General features: G+C 39.0%; 1 protein-coding gene across 1 annotated transcript in view; it reads left to right on the top strand.

Annotated features, from left to right (window-relative positions):
• SLC5A8 (solute carrier family 5 member 8) overlaps positions 1-23,840 on the top strand; it is a 50,265-nt gene that overhangs the window by 10,471 nt on the left and 15,954 nt on the right. Inside the window, exons 4-10 of the mRNA XM_006141386.3 lie at positions 4,027-4,094; positions 5,382-5,536; positions 8,645-8,785; positions 10,810-10,939; positions 14,268-14,356; positions 16,278-16,390; positions 19,992-20,059. Of these exons, the coding sequence (XP_006141448.1) occupies positions 4,027-4,094; positions 5,382-5,536; positions 8,645-8,785; positions 10,810-10,939; positions 14,268-14,356; positions 16,278-16,390; positions 19,992-20,059 (764 nt within the window). The remainder of the gene's footprint in view (positions 1-4,026; positions 4,095-5,381; positions 5,537-8,644; positions 8,786-10,809; positions 10,940-14,267; positions 14,357-16,277; positions 16,391-19,991; positions 20,060-23,840) is intronic.

Raw genomic sequence — 23,840 nt, 5'->3', positions numbered from 1 at the left:
TCAAAACTTCCTTGTAAAATGGACACGTGAACCCTGTAGGGGAAGAATGTGGTGCAGTTCCTGGAGGTGATATAACATGGAGCCACTATCTCCACATGCTAATTTCTTGATTTTATGACAGATATGATAGCAATTATCGCCTAAGTTTATAAGGCACAACGTATAAAGAGGAGCTCCGTTATAGCATGTGCTCTTGAACTCTGAGTGCCAGGTATGACCATGCCAATATTACCAACATCAGCAGTGGGTTATTTCCTCTGTCCAAGCTGAGCTATAAACTTCATAAGTTACCTATCGGCTTTAGGGGTCATTTTCAAAGTGATGGTTTGAAAGTGCAGTTCTTTCTGACTGCCATCTGGGACGAAATCAAGGAGTCTGTTCTTATCAGACGTGAGCCGCGCCCTAGGAGGGAATTGGAACCAGAGACTGCATTTTGACCGCTAGAATACTAGTTGTGTATTTTATTGCGAGCTAGACACAGGCATAGATGGAGTACTTGGTGTGCAACAGGTGCCCAGTAAAAACCTTGCTTAACTGAATTGAAACTTTACATTCTCTAGGTCTAATCTTTTTTTTTTTTTTTCTGTTATGTAACATTTTGAACATATTCTAAAATAGAGAGAATAGTGTATTGGGCCCTATTGTTTCCCTCTCCTTAAATTAATAATGGTCTACTCACTGCCAATTTTACTTCACTCCCTATTTTCCTTACTAGATTATGTTGCAGTCACTCTGAGATGTTATACATCATTTCATCTGTAGTGCACTGTCTTTTTAAAACTAAAGACTTTTGAATGGTTTATTTATTCCTTGAGTAAGACAGAGACATAGAAAGAGAAAAACAAAGAGAGAGAGAGAGCACCCCCACTCAATTCTTGACACGGTGACATACCCTCAGCCTTTAGCCAGCTCCAGATCACGTGCAAGTGCGTGCCTAGAGTACTGAGGACGGTCTCCAGACTTGAACCGGCAACCTTCTCATAAGGAAATGCCTCAGAGCTTCATGTTTTATCACTATGCTACTGTCTGGCCCCAGAACTTGTTTTTAAAATTATTTTTAGTTATACTTTTTAAATTATAATTTTAAAATAAGCTCTAATGTCTTAATTCCTTTTTAAATTTTTTCTTTGTTTTTAATTATTATTAAGGTTTTTGCCATAGTAAACATACACTTGCTGGAGAGAGAGACAGAGAGGGAATGTGAGAAATCACGGATGGCCATGCCACAATTCCTTCTTTTCCATTCTCTTAGGATTTGGGGGGCACACATGCACATGTGCCTGGTGTGATTTTTCTCCTTTCTTTCTCCTTTTTCTTTCTTTCCTTCCTTCCTTCCTTTTTCCTTCCTTCCTTTTTCTTTCTTTCTTCCTTCCTTTGTTTCTTTTTCCCTTCCTTCCTTCCTTCCTCCCTTTTTTCTTTCTTTCTTTTTCCTTTCTTCCTTCCTTTGTTTCTTTTTCTCTTTCTTTCCTTATGCTCACTGGAGGGAGACAGAGAGAAGGAAAGTGAGAAATCATGCCAGCCAGTGGTATGGTGGTTAAGGTGGCAGGACTCATATGACTGATTATGCAATTGCAGTACCGGAGTGGTGGCTTGAAAATCACACTGGGCATGTGTGTATGTGTGTACAAAATCCCAAGAAGGGAATGGAGGAGAAGGGGTTGCACTGTGGCATTCCCCTGAGGGGTGCTTTCTCACTTTCCCAACCCCTCTCTGTGTGTCTCTCTCCAGCGAGCACACATGCCCTATAGCAAATGCTTTAAAAAAAAGTATGAAGTTGTCTATAGTTGTTTTTTTCTTTTTTTTTTGGGGGGGGGAGATTTTTGAAATAGGGCACGTTCAGTTGCCAGAAAGACATAGAGAGACAGAAAGCGAGAAATAACCCCCCAGGGGTGATGGCCACACCACAATCCTTTCTCCTTCATTCTCCCCTCAGGATCTTGGGCACGCACGCACGCACGCACGCACACGCACCCAGCGTGAGTTTAAGTCACCGGGTCTGGGACTCAAACTGCGGTCTACTATGTGGGAGTCCAGCGACATAGCCATTACTGTTGGTCCCAGTTGTCTATAGTTTTTACTCCCCTGTGACACACTGTCATGTAGCTGTTTCCCCTTATTTACATGCATTCTTATGTCCTTAATTTCATATCAAGTCAGTGTTCAGATTTCCCTGGTTTTTCTCTTCAGTGCTAGTTGGAATCAGGATCCAAATAGGTCTATGTAATTGAAATTAGTTGACAAGTTTTATGTTTCAATTTCTTTCTTTTTAAAATTGAAAATTGGTTTTTTGCTTTTTTTATTTTTAAGGGAGATTTTTGCTACAAGGTGTGTGTGCTTACCAGAGAGATACGAGACAAAGAGACAGAAAGCAAGAAATGACACCCCCCTCCAAGGGGATGGCCACACCGCAGTCCCTTCTCCTCCATTGTCTTCTTGGGATCTCAGGCATGCATGCACGTGCACCTGGCCTGAATCTTAAGTTGCTGGGTTCGGGACTTGAATTGCAACGGACCATGTAGGAATCCAGTGATGTAATCATTATGGCGTCTGCTGGTCCTGAAAACTAGTTTTTATTGAGATATAATTTATATACGACAAAATACACAGAATAGATGAACTTGGGCAACTGTACATTCATGCAATAACCACCAACTCAAGATGGAAAATTTTCCCATTACTCAATCCTAGAAAATTTACTTGTGCATCTTTCTATCCTCCTTCTTCTATTCCAAGCAACCACTTTTTTTACTTTTATCATCCTAAGTTAATTTTTTTCTGTTTTTATATTTTATTTTATATAAATAGAATCATGGAGTCTTTTTGTATCCAGTTCCTTTTGACCCACAAAATGTTTTTGAGATTCTTTGATTATCAGTGGACCGTGGGAATGGTCTATCTTGCTGAACATTTCATGTACTCCTCAAAAGGATGTTTACTATGTGGCCTTTGGGTATAATCGTCACAGTTTCAGTTGGCTAATAGTGTTGTTTCAATCTTCCAGGTCTATCATGACTGAGAGGGATGTTAAACTTGCAAATATATCTACCAGTTTTTGTTTGTTTATTTTTGATTTGTCTGTTTATCTTCCCCCCACCACACACACACATTTTAGATAAATGGAAGCAAATAATATAAACTTCTTTATCTAGGCCCTATCTTAATAACCTGCATCTTAGTAACATGCCCTCCAGGGATTGGTAAAATAACACATTTAGCTGAACATGTGCAATGGGGAGAGATGGCAAATACCCTTCAACTTCATTTCATCTGAGCGGCTACCCACAGTATTAGGCCGTTTCTTAGTGTAATCGCAATGTAAGTGCTTCGTTATGTGTTTAATTAAGTCATTGTGGGATGTGTATATAGCATCTGAAGAGAGAAACTATAACCACATTCATTTAATTCGTCAAATAACATTTAAGTTTCATTTTTTTTGCATGTGTGTGTGTGTAATATTATGAAATTTGGGCCTTGCTGTAGGCAAGCAGGGGTAGAGGCAGGTGCCCGATACGTGATATAGCTTCCTTCTCTCCCTGATGATGTTTGAGAAGTATTTTTGTTGTGTATATTTCTTTTTTTTAATTTAATTTAATTTTAATTTCTTTTTTAAAGAATTATTTTATTTAACTTTATTTATTATTATTATCATTGTTATTTTCCAGTTTGATCAGAGACAAAGAGAGAGAGAGAGAAGAAGTGAGAAAGCAAGCCACCAGGTCTGAGACTTGAACCATGGTCGGCCATGTGGGAGTCCAGCGCCCTTAACCACCATGTCACTTGCCGTCCCCTTTAATTTCTTTTATACATTCAATTGCTATACATCACTTACTTTGTAAAGTGAATTTTCCCAATGTCAATATACTTCACACCAGTTCAGCTGAGGATATTATACACATATTTGTCAACAGATAATAATCCATTTCTGTGTCCCATAATGTCTGGCCTCTCTATTTTTCTCCTTAATGTCTTTCCTCACACTCTCCCCCTTCTAAGTTGTACATGCATTCATTCTCTCTTCTTCTACAGTCACAGGATTTGATCTGTGGGGCGCAGTGGTGGCCACAGGAGTGGTCTGCACCTTCTACTGCACACTGGTATGTCAAGAACATTATTCTTGCTTTCATTCTACCCACTTGCTTTGCAAAATAAAAAATTCCAGCAGTTGTATGATGCCCGCTGAGTTGTTTCTACCTACTGTTCTTCTCCTGACCTCCTGCAGTATAACTCTTGTAAGGAATATTTGGTCTGTGGTAAAATGAGATCCTTTATAGAACATGGATCATAACTAAAATTTTAAAATTTCATTTGAACAACGGAATTGTCCCTAATTTTTCTCCTGATTCATCCTTACTTTTGCTGAGTTATTATACCTGTGCTCGTATTATTCCTCAAGTTAGAAACCCATGATAATGTCTGGTATGACAAAATGTGGTGGCATTAGATGCAACTACCAGTATGTCATGGTACCTGATACTGTCATGGATGTTGGTCTTTAGCAGTGATGCAAATCTTATGGGATTCCTGATGGTCTAGATCTTAACTTTTTAATTGCTGGATCTTGTAGAAGTCAGGGTCCTTGAGTAGCAACTGGTTTAACCCACATCCTAGAGGCTTGAGGGGGAGACCTGGAAAGTTTATAGTAGCAGCTAGTCCAGAACAATTTTAGTATTTCAACAATGGATATGAACAACTGTGTGCATACTGATTGAATAGCAACACAGCCTCTAGGATAAAATTCATGTTATTGACTTTTACAACTTTGATTCTGAGTTTCTTCTCATAATGTGTCCATATATGGGGCCAGCAGATGGTGTAGTGGTTAAGGCACTGGCTAATCACGGTTCCAGTCCTGGACCCAGCTGCTTGGAAAATCAGACCAGGCTTGTGTGCATACGTGCCCAAAATCCTAAGAGGAGAACAGAGGAGAAGGGATTGTGGTGTGGCCATCCCCCTGCGTGTGTGTGGGGGTGATTTCTCATTTTCCTTCTCACTGTGTCTCTCTCTCTCTTTCTCTCTCCAGCAAGTGTACATGCCCTTTGGCAAAAACCTAAAATAATAATGATAAGTTCCCCATATAACTCTATTGTATTCTGAAATACAGATCTGGCTACATTCAGCATGCCATGTAGTATAACCCCTCTATGCTTCTGCCTATGCTACTTTCTCTGCTGGGAGAACCTTCCATCTTTGCCTCTGCTTGTGTTTGAAGGCTTGGCTTCTATATCTCCTTCTCTGTAGAGGTTTTTCCAACTTGGCAATCTCCCTTGATGCGCTTCTTGGCCAAGGTCATGTTTTCTTATTTTTACCCTGCACATTGTTAAGCAACGTAGATGCTTAATCACTTCCGGTGAAAGTATTAATCCAAATGCATCCTCTCAAAGGGTGGTCTTAAAGCAGTTATCTGGACAGATGTTTTTCAAGTTGGGATCATGGTGGCTGGATTTGCATCAGTGATTATACAGGCTGCAGTGATTCAAGGAGGATTCAGAACTATTTTAAATGATGCCTACAATGGTGGAAGACTAAACTTCTGGAAGTAAGTTGCTATTTACCTCTTGGTTAATAAGAACATATCTTTTGTTTTCTCTGGAAAATAATTTCTTTATTGAAAGAGCAGTTTTACATTAGAAAACAAACCAGACTTCTAAGGAAGTGGTACAGCAAATTAAAACTGACAAGGAAATATGTCACTAATTATTTTTTTTTTAAGAGATTTTTGTTATAGGGCACATGCACTCGCTGGAGAGACAGATGCAGAAAGACAGAAAGCGAGAAATCACCCCTGGGGGGAATGGCCACACCTCAATCCCTTCTCTTCCATTTTCCTCTTGGGATCTTGGGCACACATGCTTATGTGCCCAGAATGTGTTTTAAGCCACCAGGTCCAGGACTCGAACCACGGTCTACTATGTGGGAGTCCAGCAACATAACCATTATGCTATCTGCTGGTCCCTTCACTAATTCTTTGAGGAGTTAAAACAGTCAGATGATACTTACTTATATGGCACTGCAGATGTTCCTTTTTCCTGAGAAGGTACTTATAGTGAATATGTTCTAGGCATTAAAGACTGAAATACAGTGGAAAGAGAAGAAAGTCTCTTACTAGGTAAATACTAAAAGACAGTGATTCTATTTTGACTGTTCTTTGTTTCAAATAGCCTAGAGAGTTCCTCTTTTTGTATCATTCTGGCAATATGTAATATATTATTGTTTTATATTAAAATTATAGGTATGTGTATATGTTGTATAATATATTAGATAACATTCTATATTATTTCTAGAAAATTGACTAGAAATGATGACTGATGCCTTAAGTGAAAGCATAGCACATGACATGTCTTAAACAGCAGCTCAGTTTTCCTAAAGGAAGAACAGTAGAGAAATTAGAGATGTCATCTTAAACATAGGAACATGTGAACATGTGAAAATATATGAGCGGGATTCACTTTGCCCTGAACAGGCTTATTTTCTCTTTAAGCCATCTTACTTTGTGACAGGCATTCTGTGATCACGCATGTGAAGAAAGAGCCCCCCGTTTTTTTTTAAAAAAATTAATTTTACTTATTATTATAATAATTATTACTCTTTTAATTCAACCAGAGAGAGACAGAGAGAGGGAAAGTGAGAAAGCAAGCTCCCAGGTCTGGGACTTGAACTCCGGTTAGCCATGCCAGGGTCCAACACCTTAACTACCACACCACCTGCCAGCTCAAAGAAAACCCATTTTACATTTACTTGGTAGTTCTTTTCTGGTCTTCAGAAAATAGGTCTCAAAGTTTAAAAAGAGCTTTCTCAGAAGTTGAACAGCATCAGTGTGTTAATTGTCAGGAATTAATTCCATTCACTTGACTTAAACCATTTTTGGTAATTTTTTTTTTTTTTTCAGATTCTATACCAGGGACCCTCCAATTGGCTTAGCTTGGGCTGTGATCTTATGGGCAGGGCCAAGCAATGTATTTTTACTAACGGTCACTTAGATTATTTAATGGAGAGATGGTAGTTTCCCCAAGCAAAGCTGGGGTTTCTGTTACCAGAGAGGAAGGAATGAATACCAGGAAGTGTAAGCAACCCAGGGCTTCTCGGGAGATCTTGCTTATCCCCAGATCTTTTCCTGGTAGGGCAGGCTGAGGAGAAAGACTGTGGAGCCAAGCATTTTCCTGCACAATAACTGCCACTTGATACAAGTGGCATGTCTCAGTGTTGATGTTATAGTTTATATACATCAATAAAATATTAGAACAAATAAAACATAGACATTTTTATGACCATATACTTGAAGGTTGCCAACCATTAAGTAATGATAAAAAGGCTTATTGCGTTTCAGACTTTTCAGAAGTATTCATTGTTATTCTGATATATTTTGAGAATATGGTGACAAAATCTCTGCTTAGCTGAGATGAATGAAGAGAAAGAGGATATTGTGTTGTCCTATCTGGATGGTTCATATTGAGTGTCTTCTATATGGCCTAAAACCACTGAATTGAATGTTTTCTTTTCTTTTTTAGGGGGAGTGTGTTTTAAATTTCGTTTGACTCTCTCAGATAGCTCACTGAATCCTGTCAGTTTTTGACATGAATTAGTTAATAAATTTTAGTAGCTACTTTCTCTATAAAGAGAGAATCAACACTTCTGAAATACTAAGACTTTGATATCAAATTGGACAGTAGAACAGAGACTCTCCCTTTTCCACAGAACTACCAGACTATACATAAAACCAGAATACTTTCCTCAGCGGGTATCAAATGTAAACTTTGACACGGATCTGCAGAATTTCATAATTTTCAGGAAGCGTCCACGAAAGCTCACCTTGCAGAAAATGTGGACACTCCTATTGTGTGTCAGAGATGAACAGAATCATCCCTCCCAAGGTGATACATTTAAAAAGTTAGAAGATACTTTAAACATGGGAGCTGACCTTTCTTTGTAAGAACAGTTCAAACTTATGTACATATAATAAAGTGGTTTTGAGCTACTAATATTTAGCTGTGCATACAGCACTTTAAGAAAGCATAGTTATACGACATATGGTAGTTTTAGGAGAAGAAACTTCACTGCATCAACTGACTGACTTATTGAGCTTAAATGTGAGTTAGAAACATGAGTATGTATGTGCTAGGAGAGGAGTTATGGTATAAAATGTGTTAATTGCGTGTTTATTTCAGTACCCTATCTATTTCCGCAGTGTACTTAGGGATGCCTCCCCCCGCTCTCTCACTCTCTTCCTCTCTTCTTCTCTCTGGAAGTTTCATGTTCCTCTGTGACTACATCATGGAAGTCTTGTTTCAACAACAGATCTTTCCTAAAACCATGGGAGAGCACTTTATTGGGTCATCAAACAAGTCATGACACAGTTTTGCATAGAGAAACAGAAAAAAAACACCATGACTTTTCCACTGACCCAGTAAATGAAGACTCAGAATGATTAGAATATTCATATCCACCAGGATTTCCACATCTCTGAAAATAACACTTTTTTCTTTCTTTGAATTTCAAGTTAGAAATATTTATACCTTTTGTATTCATTAATATATCTATCTATATATACTCACACATGCATGTTGCTTCCTTCCAAAAATAGTCTATGAGTATGTTCTTTAGTTTTGTGCCAGAAGTTTAGCTTTCTCTTCTGTTTCTTTTCATTTAGTTTCGATCCTAACCCTCTGCAAAGACACACATTCTGGACAATTATTATAGGCGGCACCTTCACATGGACCGGCATCTATGGTGTCAACCAATCCCAAGTGCAGAGATACATTTCCTGTAAAAGCAGATTCCAGGCAAAAATGTAAGTCAAACTATGGAGTATGTATCATTAACGACCATTGGTTGTGTTTATGGAAACTCACCCATAATCAAGTTTAGGGAGCTTGAGAGCTAGTTTGACTCTGAGGACTTGTTCCACATTAAGGTGAGGGGATTGTGCCTTAAACCTGTGACTCTACCAGTGTTTGGATGTATGTTGCCCAGGGGAGGGCGGTACCTCTCCTCATCCTGGGATGGCTCATTACAGTGTCCAAGGCAGTTCCACTAGGAAAATATGTAGCCACCTTAGTAAAAGATGTTTACTTTGCAACCATTTACTAAGACGCTAATACTATTATCAATAATAGCTATTTAAAGAGTGCTTATTGCATGCCAAACTCTGTATTCTATATATTATATTATTTAGTCTTATAACTGCAATGTAGGCATTGTATTTCTGGGTGTAAATTAAGAATCTGAGGATTCGAGTGGCAAAATGACTTATTCAGGGTCACATATGATAGAGCCAGTTTCTATGCTCTGGCCTGACCCCAGGGTAGTTATGAAAAGCTATCCTCTGCACATGTATATGGAGCACACGCCATACATTCGTAATGTTGAACCTTGTTTGAGAAGAAGCCTGTCCAGTGAATATACATCTGCTTTCCACAATGCGCGGTTTTAAAAAACCATATTTAAGGGGGCTGGCAGTTGGCATGATGGTTAGAGGTGCTGGATTCCCACATGGTCGACCATGGTTCGAGTCTTTTACCTAATGGCTTGCTTTCTCCCTTTCCCTTTCTTTCTCTCTGTGTCTCTCTCTGGTCAAATTAAAAAAAAAAAAAGAATTAAATAAATAATAAATAAAGAAATATATATATTTTTAAAAAATCACATTTAAATAAGTTTGGTGAGTTGCTGTGTAAATGCTAACAATGGTCAATGGTTTGCTATTTATAATCACATTGCTTTCTTTTTTTATGAGAGATTTTTTGCTATAGGGAGCATGAGCTCACTGGAGAGACAGAGAAAGCTAGAAAGTAAGAAATCATCCTCAAGGGGGTATGGCCATGCTGAAATTCCTTCTCCTTCATTCTCCTCTTGGGATCTTTGGCATGCACGCATGTGCGCCCAGTGTGAGTTTAAGCCACCGGGTCCAGGCCTCGAGCCTCGGTCGACTATGTGGGAGTCCAATGACAAAGCCATTACACTAACTGCTGGTCCCACACATTGCTTTCTTTTTTTATGAGAGATTTTTTGCTATAGGGAGCATGAGCTCACTGGAGAGACAGAGAAAGCTAGAAAGTAAGAAATCATCCTCAAGGGGGTATGGCCATGCTGAAATTCCTTCTCCTTCATTCTCCTCTTGGGATTTTGAGCACACATGTACACATGCCCGGTGTGAGTTTTAAGTTGCCAGGTCTGGGACTTGAATCACAGTCAACTATGTGGGAATCCAGTGACGTATCCATTATGCCATTTGCTGGTTTCCACATTACTTTTTAAAGGAAAATGAGTAGTAGTACTGCTTTGTTGACTATAAAAATCTTGATTTCATGAGAAGATTTGAAACAGTATGATTAGATGCCATTCTAAGGTTAACAATGTCCGTGAAATTCTAACCAGAAGGATACACTCATTCAGTGGGAAAGCTTCATTTATTGCTGATTACTATCATAAGTAGGTTAGATTAGAATGAAATAATTAACATTTCTTATAACAGAAAAATAATGTGCATTTATTGAGCATAATCATGAAGGTCTTTTTCTGTTTCTACAAGTTTCTTAATCTTTGTGATAGAAATTACAACTGTCAGCCGGCAGGTGGTATGGTGGTTAAGGCTGCTGGATTCCTCCACGGGCAACTGCAGTTTGGGTCCCAGACCTGGCAACTTGCTTTTTCACTTTCTCTCTCTTCTCTCTCTTTCTCTCTCTCACACACTCTTCCCTTCTCTGTTCAAATTAAAATAATTAATAAAATAAATAAATAAAGTTAAATAAAATAATTCTTTAATAAATAAAAAAGAAGTTACAATTGTCATTTGGTTGTTCATTTTCCCTTCTTCAGGTCTCTCTACATCAATCTTGTGGGACTCTGGGCAATCCTCGTCTGCTCAGTGTTTTGCGGACTAGCCTTGTATTCTAGGTACCATGACTGTGATCCATGGACATCCAAGAAAGTGTCTGCACCAGACCAGGTTCAGTACCACATCTTTCTTTCTTTCTAAGTTTGTTTGTTTATTTCTTCTGAGAGAGAGAGAGAGAGAGAGAGAGAGAGAGATTGATTGATTGATTCAGGCACTCTCAACAGGGTCTGTGTGCCACGATTCAACCCCAGCCTCCGCCAGCCAGGATCACAGGCATACATTACACATGCCCGATGTATCAGGAAGGACTCAGGATACCACCTGGAACCTTCTCATGTGGTTTCAACATTACACAGCATTGTATCACTGCCGTGTCACTGTGGCAGACTGGTCTTATGTTTTTCTTACATGTGTATTAATGACCTTCAAGATATTTATTACTTGGGAAGAAAGAGCATTTGTGTTCTTACAGAGAAACAGCAAGAGGACACAATACCACCATCTTTAATTTCTATAAAACTTTTGTCAAAGATTTATTTCAGTGGTTATAATAATAATAATGAAGAATACTGTGTCTAAAGTTAAAATACTGAAATACTTGAAAAAATATCAGACCAAATGTTAAATAGAAATTGCTGAAGGCTGGGAATGAACATGTAAACACAATTAAAGAAAACTATATACACAAACTATGGTACTGTAGAATATCTGTGGGTGTTAATTGCTCATTTTTAATGATTTATCTCGCAGTTTTTTAAGTGGAGAACTGGATCTAACAAGTGGATGGTTACTAAGTACCAGTCACGTGATGATGTTCTTTGCCAGGAGCTTTGCATGCTTTATCTCATTTAATTCTATTAATCCTGTGATCTTAATTTTATAGATGAGTATATGAGTCTCGGAGGGGTTTCCTAAGTTGTCCAATGTCACATGACTAACAAATTAAGATAACTATGAACACTCGTCAAATCCCATAGGCCAGTGCTTTATATAAATTTTGAGTTTAATTATTTATTTATTTTACTTTTTTATCATTAAGTTTGTTATAGGGCATGTGTGTACTCTCTAACCAGAGAGAGAAAGAGAGAGAGAGAAGGTGAGAAGTAAGCCACCAGGTTTAGGACTAGAACTGCAACCAGCCATGTGGAACTCCAGTGCCCTATTCATTATGCCACCTGCTGGCCCCTAAATTTCAATTTTTAATACTTACAGCTATCTTTTGAGGTGAACACTGTGATTATTTCTTTCAAAGATGAGAAAACTGAGGCATAAAGAGTTAAATAAGTAACTAACTAGTAAACTTGGAGCCAGGATTCAAACCCAGGCAGGCTGCCCCCCAGAGTAGTAACTTTGAACCTCTATGCTATATATCGTCTTTCAAAAGGGGTAGCTAAAAATCAAACCCAGGGGGGGAAGCAGGTGGTGTAGTGGTTATATCATTGGATTTCCACACGGGCAACTGTGGTTCAAGTCCTGGACCTTGTGGCTTGAAAGTTTGCATGTATACTCAAGATTCCAGGAGGAGAATGAAGGCGAAAGGATTGTAGTGTGGCCATGGGATTGCACTTTCCCTCCTCACTGTTTCTGTCTTTCTGTCTCTCCATCAAGCACATACACCCTAAAGCAAAACTGCTAAAGAAAGAAGAAAAAGAAAGGAAAAGAAAGAGAGAAAGAAAGAAAGAAAGAAAGAAAAAAAGAAAGAAAGAAAGAAAGAAAGAAAGAAAAAGAGAGAGAAAGAGAAAGAATATCAAACCCAGGACTGCCTGACCCAAAACCTGAGTTCTTTCAAAAATTATCTATGACTTGCTTGTCGATTAAGCACCTACAGGACTCAGAATAAAGATAAGCTGCATTTGGGACTAGCAGTTGGTGTAATGGCTATGTTGCTGGACTCCCATGTAGTTGACCATGGTTCAAGTCCCAGACCTGGTGGCTTAAATTCATGCCAGGCACATGTGCACATGTTGTGTCCAAGATCCCCAGAGGAGAATGGAAGAGAAGGGATTGTGGTGTGGCCATCCCCCCAGGGGGTGATTTCTCACTTTCTGTCTCTCTCTCTGTCTTTCTGGCGAGTGCATATGCCCTATAGCAAAGACATCTCAAAAAAAAAAAGAGAAATTTTACGTCAGCGCAGATGCATCACATCCATTCAGAAAAATGAAAACATCCTTGAGCTGGTTGTTTCAAACCTGCCATAACCATGCCCTCCTGATGATAAACACACTCCCCCTGTTTTCTAGGAGAATCGAAAACTCCTCTGGTAGCTTGAAAACCATGCTAGACTTTTCTGCCGTGTGCCCAAAATCCTGAGAGGAGATGGGAGGAGGAGGGATTGTATGTAGTCATCCCCCCTTTGGGGAGGCAATTTGTCACTTCCTCTCTCTTAATCATTGTCTCTCTCTAGCAAGTGCACATCCTCTGCAGCAAATTTAAGGAAGAAAGAAAGAATGGGAATGGGAAGATGTGCATATGATTGAAGCACTAGACCATTAAAAAAAATAACTTAGTGAATAAAGAAAAAAGATGACTTACTATCCCAGTCCAGCTTCAGTGACACACACTGCGAGGACTGTTATGTCGCCATGCTCCCGTGTGGCTGGGACCATGTGGGAGGCCTGGGTTTGAGTCCTGATTCAACCTAAGCCTGGGTGCCACTACGTGTGCTTGTGATCCCAGTAACTGGGGAGGCTGAGACAGGAGGATTGTGAGTTCCAAGATGGCCTGGCCGATGTGGTGAGACCTTGTCAGAATGAGCTGAGCATGATGGTGCTCAGCTGGAGTCCCAGTGACCTGAGAGGCTGGGGCAGCAGGGAATTTGGCGCAAGGCTTTTAGCAGGAATTTTAGCTCAAGGCTGGTCTGGGCAACAAAGTGAGATCCTGTCTGGAAAAGAAAAAGAAAAAAAAGAGCCAGGTGTTTCGGTGTACACTCTTTAGTGTGCATGCGTAGTTTCAGTTGGGAGGCTGAGGCAGGACTGTGACACTGAAGACTATGTCTTGAAAGAAAAAAGACTTGTTATTCTAAAGAATAATAGCACTTTCTTTTCTCTCTCTCTCACATAGTTCCAAATGGCATATTACTATGTGGTATATTTCTGTATCTCCATATACTATCATAAAAGCTTTACATGGATTATCTAATTTAATATCTACAATAACTCTGAGGTTGGTATTGTTACCACCATCTTATGGACGAGGAATCTGAGGCTTAGAGAAATTACCTAGGAAAAACCACATCTGTTTGTCCAAAGCCTGCTTACTTTATTGTGTCATTTCTTTGTTTAAGTATTCGTAGTTAAAGAGTTTGATTTTAGGTATTTGGGAATTTCAGCGGTGTAGGTTAGCTCCCTTCAACCTCTGAAGAACCAGAGATCAATGAGGCATGAATTAATTTTAGGCAGAAGCAAATAGTATTCAGGAGTACATTTTTGGCATTTTTCAGCTCATGCCTTACTTGGTTCTGGACATTCTGCGAGATTATCCTGGACTTCCTGGACTTTTCGTGGCCTGTGCTTACAGTGGAACATTGAGGTATGAAATACGACTCAAATAGCACTTGGGGTTTCTACTAGGATCTTTATTATTGGTTACTTTGGAGGATAAAGCTGAATTCTAGAGTTGGCCTCACACATCCCGAAGTAGGCAATCCACTCTCTGTCCGGCTGGCCTCTCTGGAGGTTAGCGTCCTATCCTCATTAGGGGTCCACTCTAGAGAGTGCTAGGTGCTCTCTAAGACACCATTGCATACCCTGTAGGGTCATAGTAATGATGATCACTTGACGATAACTTTTGCCAATTTTCACAAACAGGTGCCTACAGTTATGGTTTGAAATATATACAAGGCTAAGGGCAGCCAGTAGCTTGGTAGTTAAGGTGACTGGATCCCATAGGACCAACTGCACAGTTTGAATCCTGAGCCTGATAGCTTTAAAAACACACCATATGTGTGTGTGGACATGCCCAAAATCCTGAGAGGAGAATGGAAGAAAAGGGATTGAGACATTGCCATCCCCCAGGAGTGTTTTTTCTCTCTCTCTTTCTTCATTTCTTTCTGGCAAGTGTATATGCCCTAGAGCAAAATTTCAGCAGCACATACATGTGGCTAAAGCATGGTCAACTGGAAAAATTAGAATCAAGTCTCCTTCTTACATGTTGAGTAATATGCATATGCTGTCTAAAGAATCTTGTGTTTTGGGACCAGCAGCTAGCATAATGGTTATGTTGTAGATTTCCCATGTAGTCGACCGTGGTTCACGTCTCGGACCTGGTGGCTTAAAACTCATGCCAGGTGCATGTGTGTGCATGCCCAAGATCCCGAGAGGACAATGGAGGAGAAGGGATTTCGGCGTGGCCATCCCCCCTGCGGGGGTGATTTCTCACTTTCTGTCTCTCTGTCTCTCTCTGTCTGGTGAGCGCATGCACCCCATAGCAAAAAACTCTCAAGAAAAAAAGAAAAGAATCTTGTGTTTTGTGATTAAACTTATTCACTGCAATCCTTTCCTGTGCTTGTTTCATGACATTGTTACTATCAAAGTGTATGGTATATAGGAGGAAACCTCAAAAAGTTTATAGAAGGGTGCAATTAAGTATGAGTTTATGGTGGTACAAAATTTTCTTTTGAAATCATACATTTTTTATTAGTATTATTTATTATTTTTATATATTCGGTCATTATACATCATTTGGTTTGTAAAGAGATTTTTCTCCACGTGATATACGCCACAGAGCAGATGAGTTGATATTACTATACACGTCATCACCAGCAGGCAACAAACCATATCTGTGTAACACAAATGTCTTCATGTGTTTTTTTATAATACTCATTTTCTATGAACATTTCGAAGACCCCTTTTTATTATCAAGGATAAAGAAATTAATATTATTGATATTTATTGTGTATGTTAATGAGGACTTATGATATTCCTTTCTATGCAAAAGGAAAATATGTTTCTTTAAAATTTTGTTAAAGAATTATTTTATTTACCTTTATTTATTTATTTTAATTTGACCAGAGAAGTACAGAGTGAGAGATAGAGATAGAGAGAGAGAGAGAAAGCAAGCTGCCAGGTCCGGGACTTGAACCACAGTCAGCCGTGTGGTTCAACGCCTTTACCACCACACCACCCACTGGCTCCTAGGAAAATATGCTTTTAAATTGTTATATAATGGTACTGAATAATCTATGTAGATTTGTTAAAAGACAGAGAGGATTAACTGCAAAGTGGAAGCGAGATTAACTCATTCATGCTTTTACTATGAGGTCTACAGATGTTGCCTGAACCATTCTTTCATTATATTGCTTCCAGAAAGAGGGTGTTTGGCTCATTAAAAACACAATAGAAATCTGATTATATTTTAGGAAGTGGCAATTCATTTTCTCCTTTCTTATTCTTATTTAAAGTATTATCGAAGGTAACATATTATAAATCAAAAGTTTTCTCCTCCCTTATAGCACGGTGTCTTCCAGTATTAATGCCTTGGCAGCAGTAACGGTGGAAGATCTAATCAAACCTCACTTCAGGTCACTCTCAGAAAGGTCTCTGTCTTGGACTTCTCAAGGACTGAGTAAGTTTCCCTTTTCGCAATTCCATTTTAGCTCAGAGATCGTCCTTTTGAAACATGAGAAGTTCTTCATTGACGATATTGTGTAAGAACCTCTGCATGTGTACCTGACTTCCTGCAGGAATGACCATATTTGCAGTCAAGATTTGAGAGACAATTCAAATAATTGTCTGCGAACTAGAAAGGACAATTTCCAGCCTCCTTTTCTACCTCCTTCCACCCCCCCCCCAAATCTATGTTAAAATTCTTAGCCATAAGAAAAAAAGAAATAAACGCTTCTTTTAACTTTAGATCACAGTTCTAAAAAATATCTTTAGTGCGGAAGCAAGAGTCACCCTTTTCTATCTTACCTAAGAAAGCATTGTCTGCTTTAGGTAGGTATATGATGCATGTGTATGAACTGAGGGTAAAGAGACAGTGCTTGGGACTTTTGACCTATCTTGATTGTCTGTACTATCTATTCATGTAGACTCTCCTGGAGCTGATCTTTAAAATTGTGCAAGGAGTTCTTGATGTCTATTCTTAGATTATAGAACCTTATTAGGGTTAAATACCAGCGTGAACAGAAAGATTTAAGGATTCCCTTTTTCTATATGTCCCAAATGTAATTTCTGACTAGAAGAAAACTTGCCAGTGTACTTCATTCTTTGTTTTGACATCATGGGTATGTGTGGTTTGGAATGGATAACTAATAAATTTGTTCTTCAAAGAAGATCTTTAAACTTAACACAGGAACACCAATAGACTGTCAAAGAAATAGCAAATAATACTCTATTTTGAGCTGTAATTTTATGTACAATTGCCATGACTATACCTTCGAATAAGTACTTCACTTGTATTTTTCAGTGTCCCCTAAATTTAAATAGCAATGCATCATTTTATTATGAGCCTGATTTTAATCTTCGAGCATAATTTCAGCATGATACAACGCTTTATAAAGAGTATTTAGACTAGTTCATTACAGGGTTATTAAAGTCATGTGGTTTAACAGAATGAATAGATGCTTTTGAAGCTGGACAGACCGAATCTTGCTTCACCAGTTTACTAGCTGTTGGCCTTGAGTGAACCAATAACTCACATGAGCCTCTGTTTCTTCATAAGGAAGATGGGAACTCTTGCAGGGTTACTCTGAAGCATATAAAACAAGAGACACGGGTGGGTGCTCACTGAAGATTAGTGACAAATCAACTCTGCTAGAATAGATGAAATTTGCACTCGTCTTGCAAGGTTATACAAAATCATTATCTTGGATATCATAGAGATGAACATAGAAGATGGTTTGAGTGTGTTTCCGCTAACTTTGAATCCCAAAACCCAAAAATAGTGACCGTTCATGACCTATAGCATGGAGACACTTCAAGCTAAATATGTTGGAAATACTCTTTGTATTAGGAATAAGAGGCATAAAAAAAAATCATTGCAACAAAAATCCTTTGTAAAAAATGTATGTGGGCTTTTTTGTTCAGGTGCAGTAGATTATTTAGCTAATATACAAATACCGAGAGTGTTAGTGTAAGTAAGATAGGAACAACACAAGGAATACACTGAATTTTTAAAGTTTATTTTATTCGTGACAGTGTGTGCATACATGCACACACATACATGTAAGAGAGAGAGAGAGTGAGCAAGCTCTCTCAGCAGTTCTCATCATGCTGCAATCCCCTTTCCCCTGTTGTCTGGCTTGTCAGAATTTAGGGCAAGTTCACACATGCTCAGTGTATTTTTAGGCCAACCCCAGGATCCAAACTGGCGTTCAGTCATGTGGTTCCCAGCACTGCTGTTCAATTTGCTACTGACAGGGCCATCAGGCTGGGTCAGAATGCACTAACTTGATGCTGAGAAAATGTCCCATTCATCTTTTTCTGTATCCTAAATTTTGAGTGTGGGCAATTACATTGACTGATTTTGATTTTAGGTAATTTTTGCTAGAAGGAACTCTAAAAATAAAGGATTTTTAAAATAGTAATACTCTCCATAAGTTTAAAACATAGATACCTATAGAAAATTTGGAAAAATGCTCAGAATCTAAAGAGAATTGAAGATCCCATAATATCCCACCACTGGTAGCTTAAAAAGTTTTTGGAAAGAGCAACCAGCAGTTGGCATAATGGCTATCTTGCTGGACTCCCATGTAGTTAACTGCAGTTCGAATCCCGGACCTGGTGACTTAAACTCATACCGGGTGCATGTGTGCATGTGCTCAAGATCCCTAGAGGAGAATGGAGGGGAAGGGATTGTGGCATGGTCATCTCCCCTGGGGGGTGATTTCTCACTTTCTGTCTCTCTTTATCTTTCTGGTGAGTGTACATGCCCTATAGGAAAAACCTCCCTCCTTCCCCGCCCCCCCCCCAAAAAAAAAAGAATTTCTAGAAAGAAGTTTAGGGAAAAACAGCATGATAGGGAGAATATATTTGTCTTGAAGTTGCCTTTCTTTGCTAGTTTAATAGAAAAGACTTGGGAATGCTAAGAGTGGTTATGAGGGACTAAAGATTCCAGACCACCCCTGACGTGGGTTGCCACTTCCCAGGAGAAATGGACACCGAAAGTCAGAAGATTCCAATTTCTGATGTTTTATCCCCCCGCCCCCTCCTCCTCCTTGTTGTACAGAGTTGAGCTGAATTGTGTCTTATTTTGGTGGACTGAAAACAGAGACATGAGCCTTCCTTTACAGACAAATGTTTATAGAGGATTAGATTAACAGCACAATAGTTCTTAGACTTAAGATCCCTGTAGTTAACTCTGGACATTCTTTACTTATATAACCTACTATTGTAACTAATCCTGGAACACAATATAAGGACTTTGTGCTCTTTATACGCTGCTGATCCTGTAGGAAAACACCTCTTTCCTTTTTTATTTCCTGGCTCTGACATGTGTGGCCGTTTCACCATAGTCATATTACGGTTGTTAACAAAACTCTCCAAAAGGAATTCAGAGACAAAGAGAGACTTTATTCCAGTAAACAGGGAAGATGTAGTTTTCGGTACGAACCAAAAGTAAACTTGAAGGAGGTCAGCAGATGGTGTGGTGGTTTAGGTGCTAGACTCTCACACGTTCCACCATGGTTCAAGTACTGGACCTGACGGCTTGAACATCATGCCAGATGCATGTGCATGTGTGCCCAAAATCTCAAGAGGAGAATGCAGGAGAAGGGATTGTGGCATGGGCCATCCTCCCTAGTGGGGTGATTTCTCACTTTCCCCCTCTCTGTCTCCCTTCGGTGACTATATGCTCCCTAGGACAAAAACAAAAACAAACAGAAGTAAACTTGAAGGAACAAAGAGAAGGGTTGTCTTTTTATAGAAAAAGGTTCCTGCCTAGGTTCCCACTTGGGTTGCTATGCAAATGAGGGATGCAAGCTTCTTCATTTGTAGTTTCATTGGTCCCCCAGGAGCACAGAGTATGTGAGTAACCACAGTGAGCAACTGGCTGCCAGATTTTGAATTTAGGCCACATTAGCCACTGAGGAACCATCTAGGAGAATTTTGCACATTCAGAGTTCACACAAGCATTCACGTTGCGTCAAAAGTGTGCTGGCTCATTCTGTTGGGAATTGAATTCTCTGGGTCTGTATTTTACACTGGCGTCTATGTTGCCCATCTAGGTGTTCTGTATGGAGCCCTGTGTATTGGAATGGCTGCACTGGCATCACTAATGGGAGCTCTGCTACAGGTAAGAGCTGACTCCCAAAGCTTAAGTCGTAATGACTAAATTCTTCTCTTGCAAAATGTTGAAGTGGCAAATGAGAGTAAGAGGTAGGGAACATATTCATAGGTATATTTTAACATCTCTTGGATGTAGTATGGGCTGCAAATTAGAATAAAGCACTATAGTCATTAGATTGTAGGGTACTGGTGGGTATTAGCATAAAGTCAACACATCTACTAGTATAGGTAATTATCTCTCACTCAATTCGTATTTTTGTGTGGGACCAGCAGGTGGCATAATGGTCATGTTGCTAGATTCCCACATAGTTGACCTTGGTTTGAGTCCTGGACCTACCTGGCAGCTTGAAACTCATGCTAGGCACCTGTGTGTGTGTGCCCAAAATCCTGAGAGGAGAATGGAGGAGAAAGGATTGTTGGGTGGGATCACCCCCTCCCAGAGGGGGAGGTAATTTCTTACTTTCTTCTGTCTCTCTGTCTCTCTGACAGGTGCAAAATCTCTTAAGAAAATGTACTTTTGTGGATATGAGTACAGAGTTTGGAGAAGAAGTCAAATTTCAACCAAATTCTAAAAAAAATTGTCAGTCTCTAAAAATATTATTTTACATATGTTTCATTTTGTTTTTATGCTATAAATTTTCTTTATAGGAGACAGAACCAGGGAAATTGAAAATTTACCCTATTTATTTTCTGGAACTAAATCAAGGATTTACTATAGCAATATGAGAGAGTAATGGGAACTACAGCTGCATCTAGACAAAACAGCCATTGTTTTTAACAGTGTATAAAAATCATAATGTGGGGACCAGCAGTTAGTGTAATGGCTATGTTGCTGGACTCCCATGTAGTCGACCGCGGTTCGAGTCCCGGACCTGGTGGCTTAAATTCTTGCCGGGCATGTGTACCTGTGTGCCCAAGATCCCGAGAGGAGAATGGAGGAAAAGGGATTCTGGCGTGGCCCTCCCCCCTGGGGGGTGATTTCTCGCTTTCTATCTCTCTGTCTGGTGAGCGCATGCGCCCTATAGCAAAAAAAACAAAAACAAAAACAAAAGCAAAAAAAACCTCTCCAAAAAAAATCATAATGTAACCTTTTTACTTAAAAAGTAGTATGCTAAGTTTTTAAAACAATGTTGATGTGACCATCATTTCAGACTTCTATCAATATATGTCTATACATAGACCTATCAAGGGACAGAGATGACTAAATTCTTTCCTATGTCACCCTTTTTAAAATTTTTATTTATTAGAAAGCAACCATGGATACCAGTGATAGTGTGGGAGGAGGGTGGGACACGGCAGATGGTGAGAGATAGGGAATCAAGAATGGCAAAAATAACAAAACATTCAGGAAATAGGAAAAGGAAAATTGTTGACGATAACACGCATGTTGATGTGCTTGATTGAGCCAATATACAGTGTATTCTGGGTGGGAAATCTCATTTTGTGGGCTGTGATGATGTATAGTGGATGAATGTAAATAAATAAACCTAAAGAAAAAAAATTTATTTATTTTTACATTTGATCACTGTACGTGTTTACAGCATACAGAATGAATTTTGTCACCTTGAATACATGGTACATTGATCTAATCAAAGATATTATCATACACATTATTATCAGCAATTTTCCATTCTGTTATCGGTTAAATGTTTGTTTTTTTTTTCCCTCCCTTGATTCTTCCCCCCTCAAATGCCCACCCTTCTCCTGCACTGACTTTAGTTTGCTTTTATTATTTTTTTTAATTTCAAGAAAAGCCATTTTAGCTTAAATGAATCAAAATTTTAAAACATTAAGAAAATTTTGCTTAAGACTTAAAGCCAGGAAACAGGTTAGGATTCTGTCCCAATAGTAGGTAGATACTAACAACTCAAAAAACAAATACAGACAGAGCTAAAATATAGTAACAAGTACATTATGGTTTTCTTCTGGAACATTTTTATTTCTCTCTCCATTTCCCCTTTTACCAAAGAGAAGAATAACTTATTTGCAAGTAATAATAATAATAAGCTTAGTCTCAATTTGTTCTGTTATTTGCACAAAGTCCAATAAGAATACTAATTGATTTAGTGGGCTTTGCCGGAACCTTTTATAAGGAACTTCAGATCAGACTCTTTAAAAAGCCTCCCAAGGCTACTGAGCCGAGTCAGGAATTCACCATCTTGACTGTGCTTTTAAGTACCTGTACTTGGGAAGTCCTTGGGCCTGTCAGGAAGCGACTTCTTTCCTTACCTGCCGGGCAGACATGGGTTGTCCTTTTAGAACTGCATCTACTTCCCTTCTGCCTCCCCTCCCTCCTTTATTTTTCATGATTAATAATCATCATTTTATCAACATCATTTTTTACTAACATAATTGCTAACAACGTGACTTTTTAGCGCATGAAAACAATGTATAATGATTAAATCAGAGTAATTAATATCCCTACCTCAGCCATTTGCAAACATTATATACAATAAACTGTCATTAACCACATTTTCTCCACTGCATTTTGTAACACTAGACTTTTCTCCTTCAGTCTATCTGCGATTTTATGTTAACATCCTTCTATTCATCCCACCCCTACCCTTTCCAGAGCATCTAGTAGTCATTCCACATCTTACTCTGAGGTCATTGTTTTTCCAATTTCCATGGATTTGAGAAAGAACATGGGCTACTTCTCTTCCTGTACTTGCCTTATTCCACTTAACATAATATCCTCCAACCTCATCCACTTAACTTCAAATAACTGGATTCCGTCCTTTACAGCAGTTGCATCGTAGTTCATTTCACACACTCACTCACACACACACACACACACACACACACACAGAGAGAGAGCACATTTTTTGACCTATTTGTTTATTGAGAGAGAAATGGAAGAGGAAGAGGGTGGTGTGACAGTGCTCGACTGTGGAGTGATTTCGTTCTCCTTCTCTCTCTCTCTTTCTCTGGTGAGTGCATGAGCCCTCGGGTAATAAAAACATTTTAAATTATATTACAGTATATCTATTTAAAGAGACTTGACATTTTTACTATGTTGAATTTTCACAAACATGAATGTGCTCTTTCCTTTATTTAGTTCTTTTCTGATTTTTTTCAGCACCACTTTATAAATTTCAGTATGCAATTTTTGCATATGTTTAATTAGGTTTATATCTAAGTAGTTTATTTTATTTATTATTATTATAGTATTTAATTAATTAATTCATTCATTCATTTATCTTTTGGAGAGGTTTTCGCTATAGGGCGCGTGCGCTCGCTAGACAGACAGAGACAGACATAGAGACAGAAAGCGAGAAATCACCCCCCAGGGGGGATGGTCACACCGCAATCCCTTTTCCTCTATTTTCCTCTTGGGATCTTGGGCACACACACACATGCACCTGGCGTGAGTTTTAAGCCACCGGGTCCGGGACGTGAACCATGGTTGACTATGTGGGAGTCCAGCGATGTAGCCATTACGCTAACTGCTGGTTCCCGTATTTTATTTTTTGAATGAATATAAATCATATTGTATTTTATTTTTGCTTTTATTTTTAGCTTTGGTTATAGGGTGCATGTACTCACCAGGGTGAAGGAAAGAGAGAGAGAGAGAAATCACTCCCTGAGGGTCAGGGGGGCAAGGGAGGATGGCCATACTGCAATTCCTTTTTCTCCATTTTCCTCTCAGGATTTTGGGCATGTACACAAATGCACCTGGTATGTTTTTCACACTGCGGTTACCATTTTTACTGTTGGTGTTCATGTGTTTATTGCTAATATTAAAAATAAAATTAATTCATGTATATTTAATTTGTATTCTGTGACCT

The sequence above is a fragment of the Tupaia chinensis genome, unplaced genomic scaffold, assembly GCF_000334495.1.
Source record: "Tupaia chinensis unplaced genomic scaffold, TupChi_1.0 Scaffold000054_1, whole genome shotgun sequence".
Classification (NCBI taxonomy): domain Eukaryota; kingdom Metazoa; phylum Chordata; class Mammalia; order Scandentia; family Tupaiidae; genus Tupaia; species Tupaia belangeri.
This window is presented reverse-complemented; position numbering and strand designations above follow the sequence as displayed.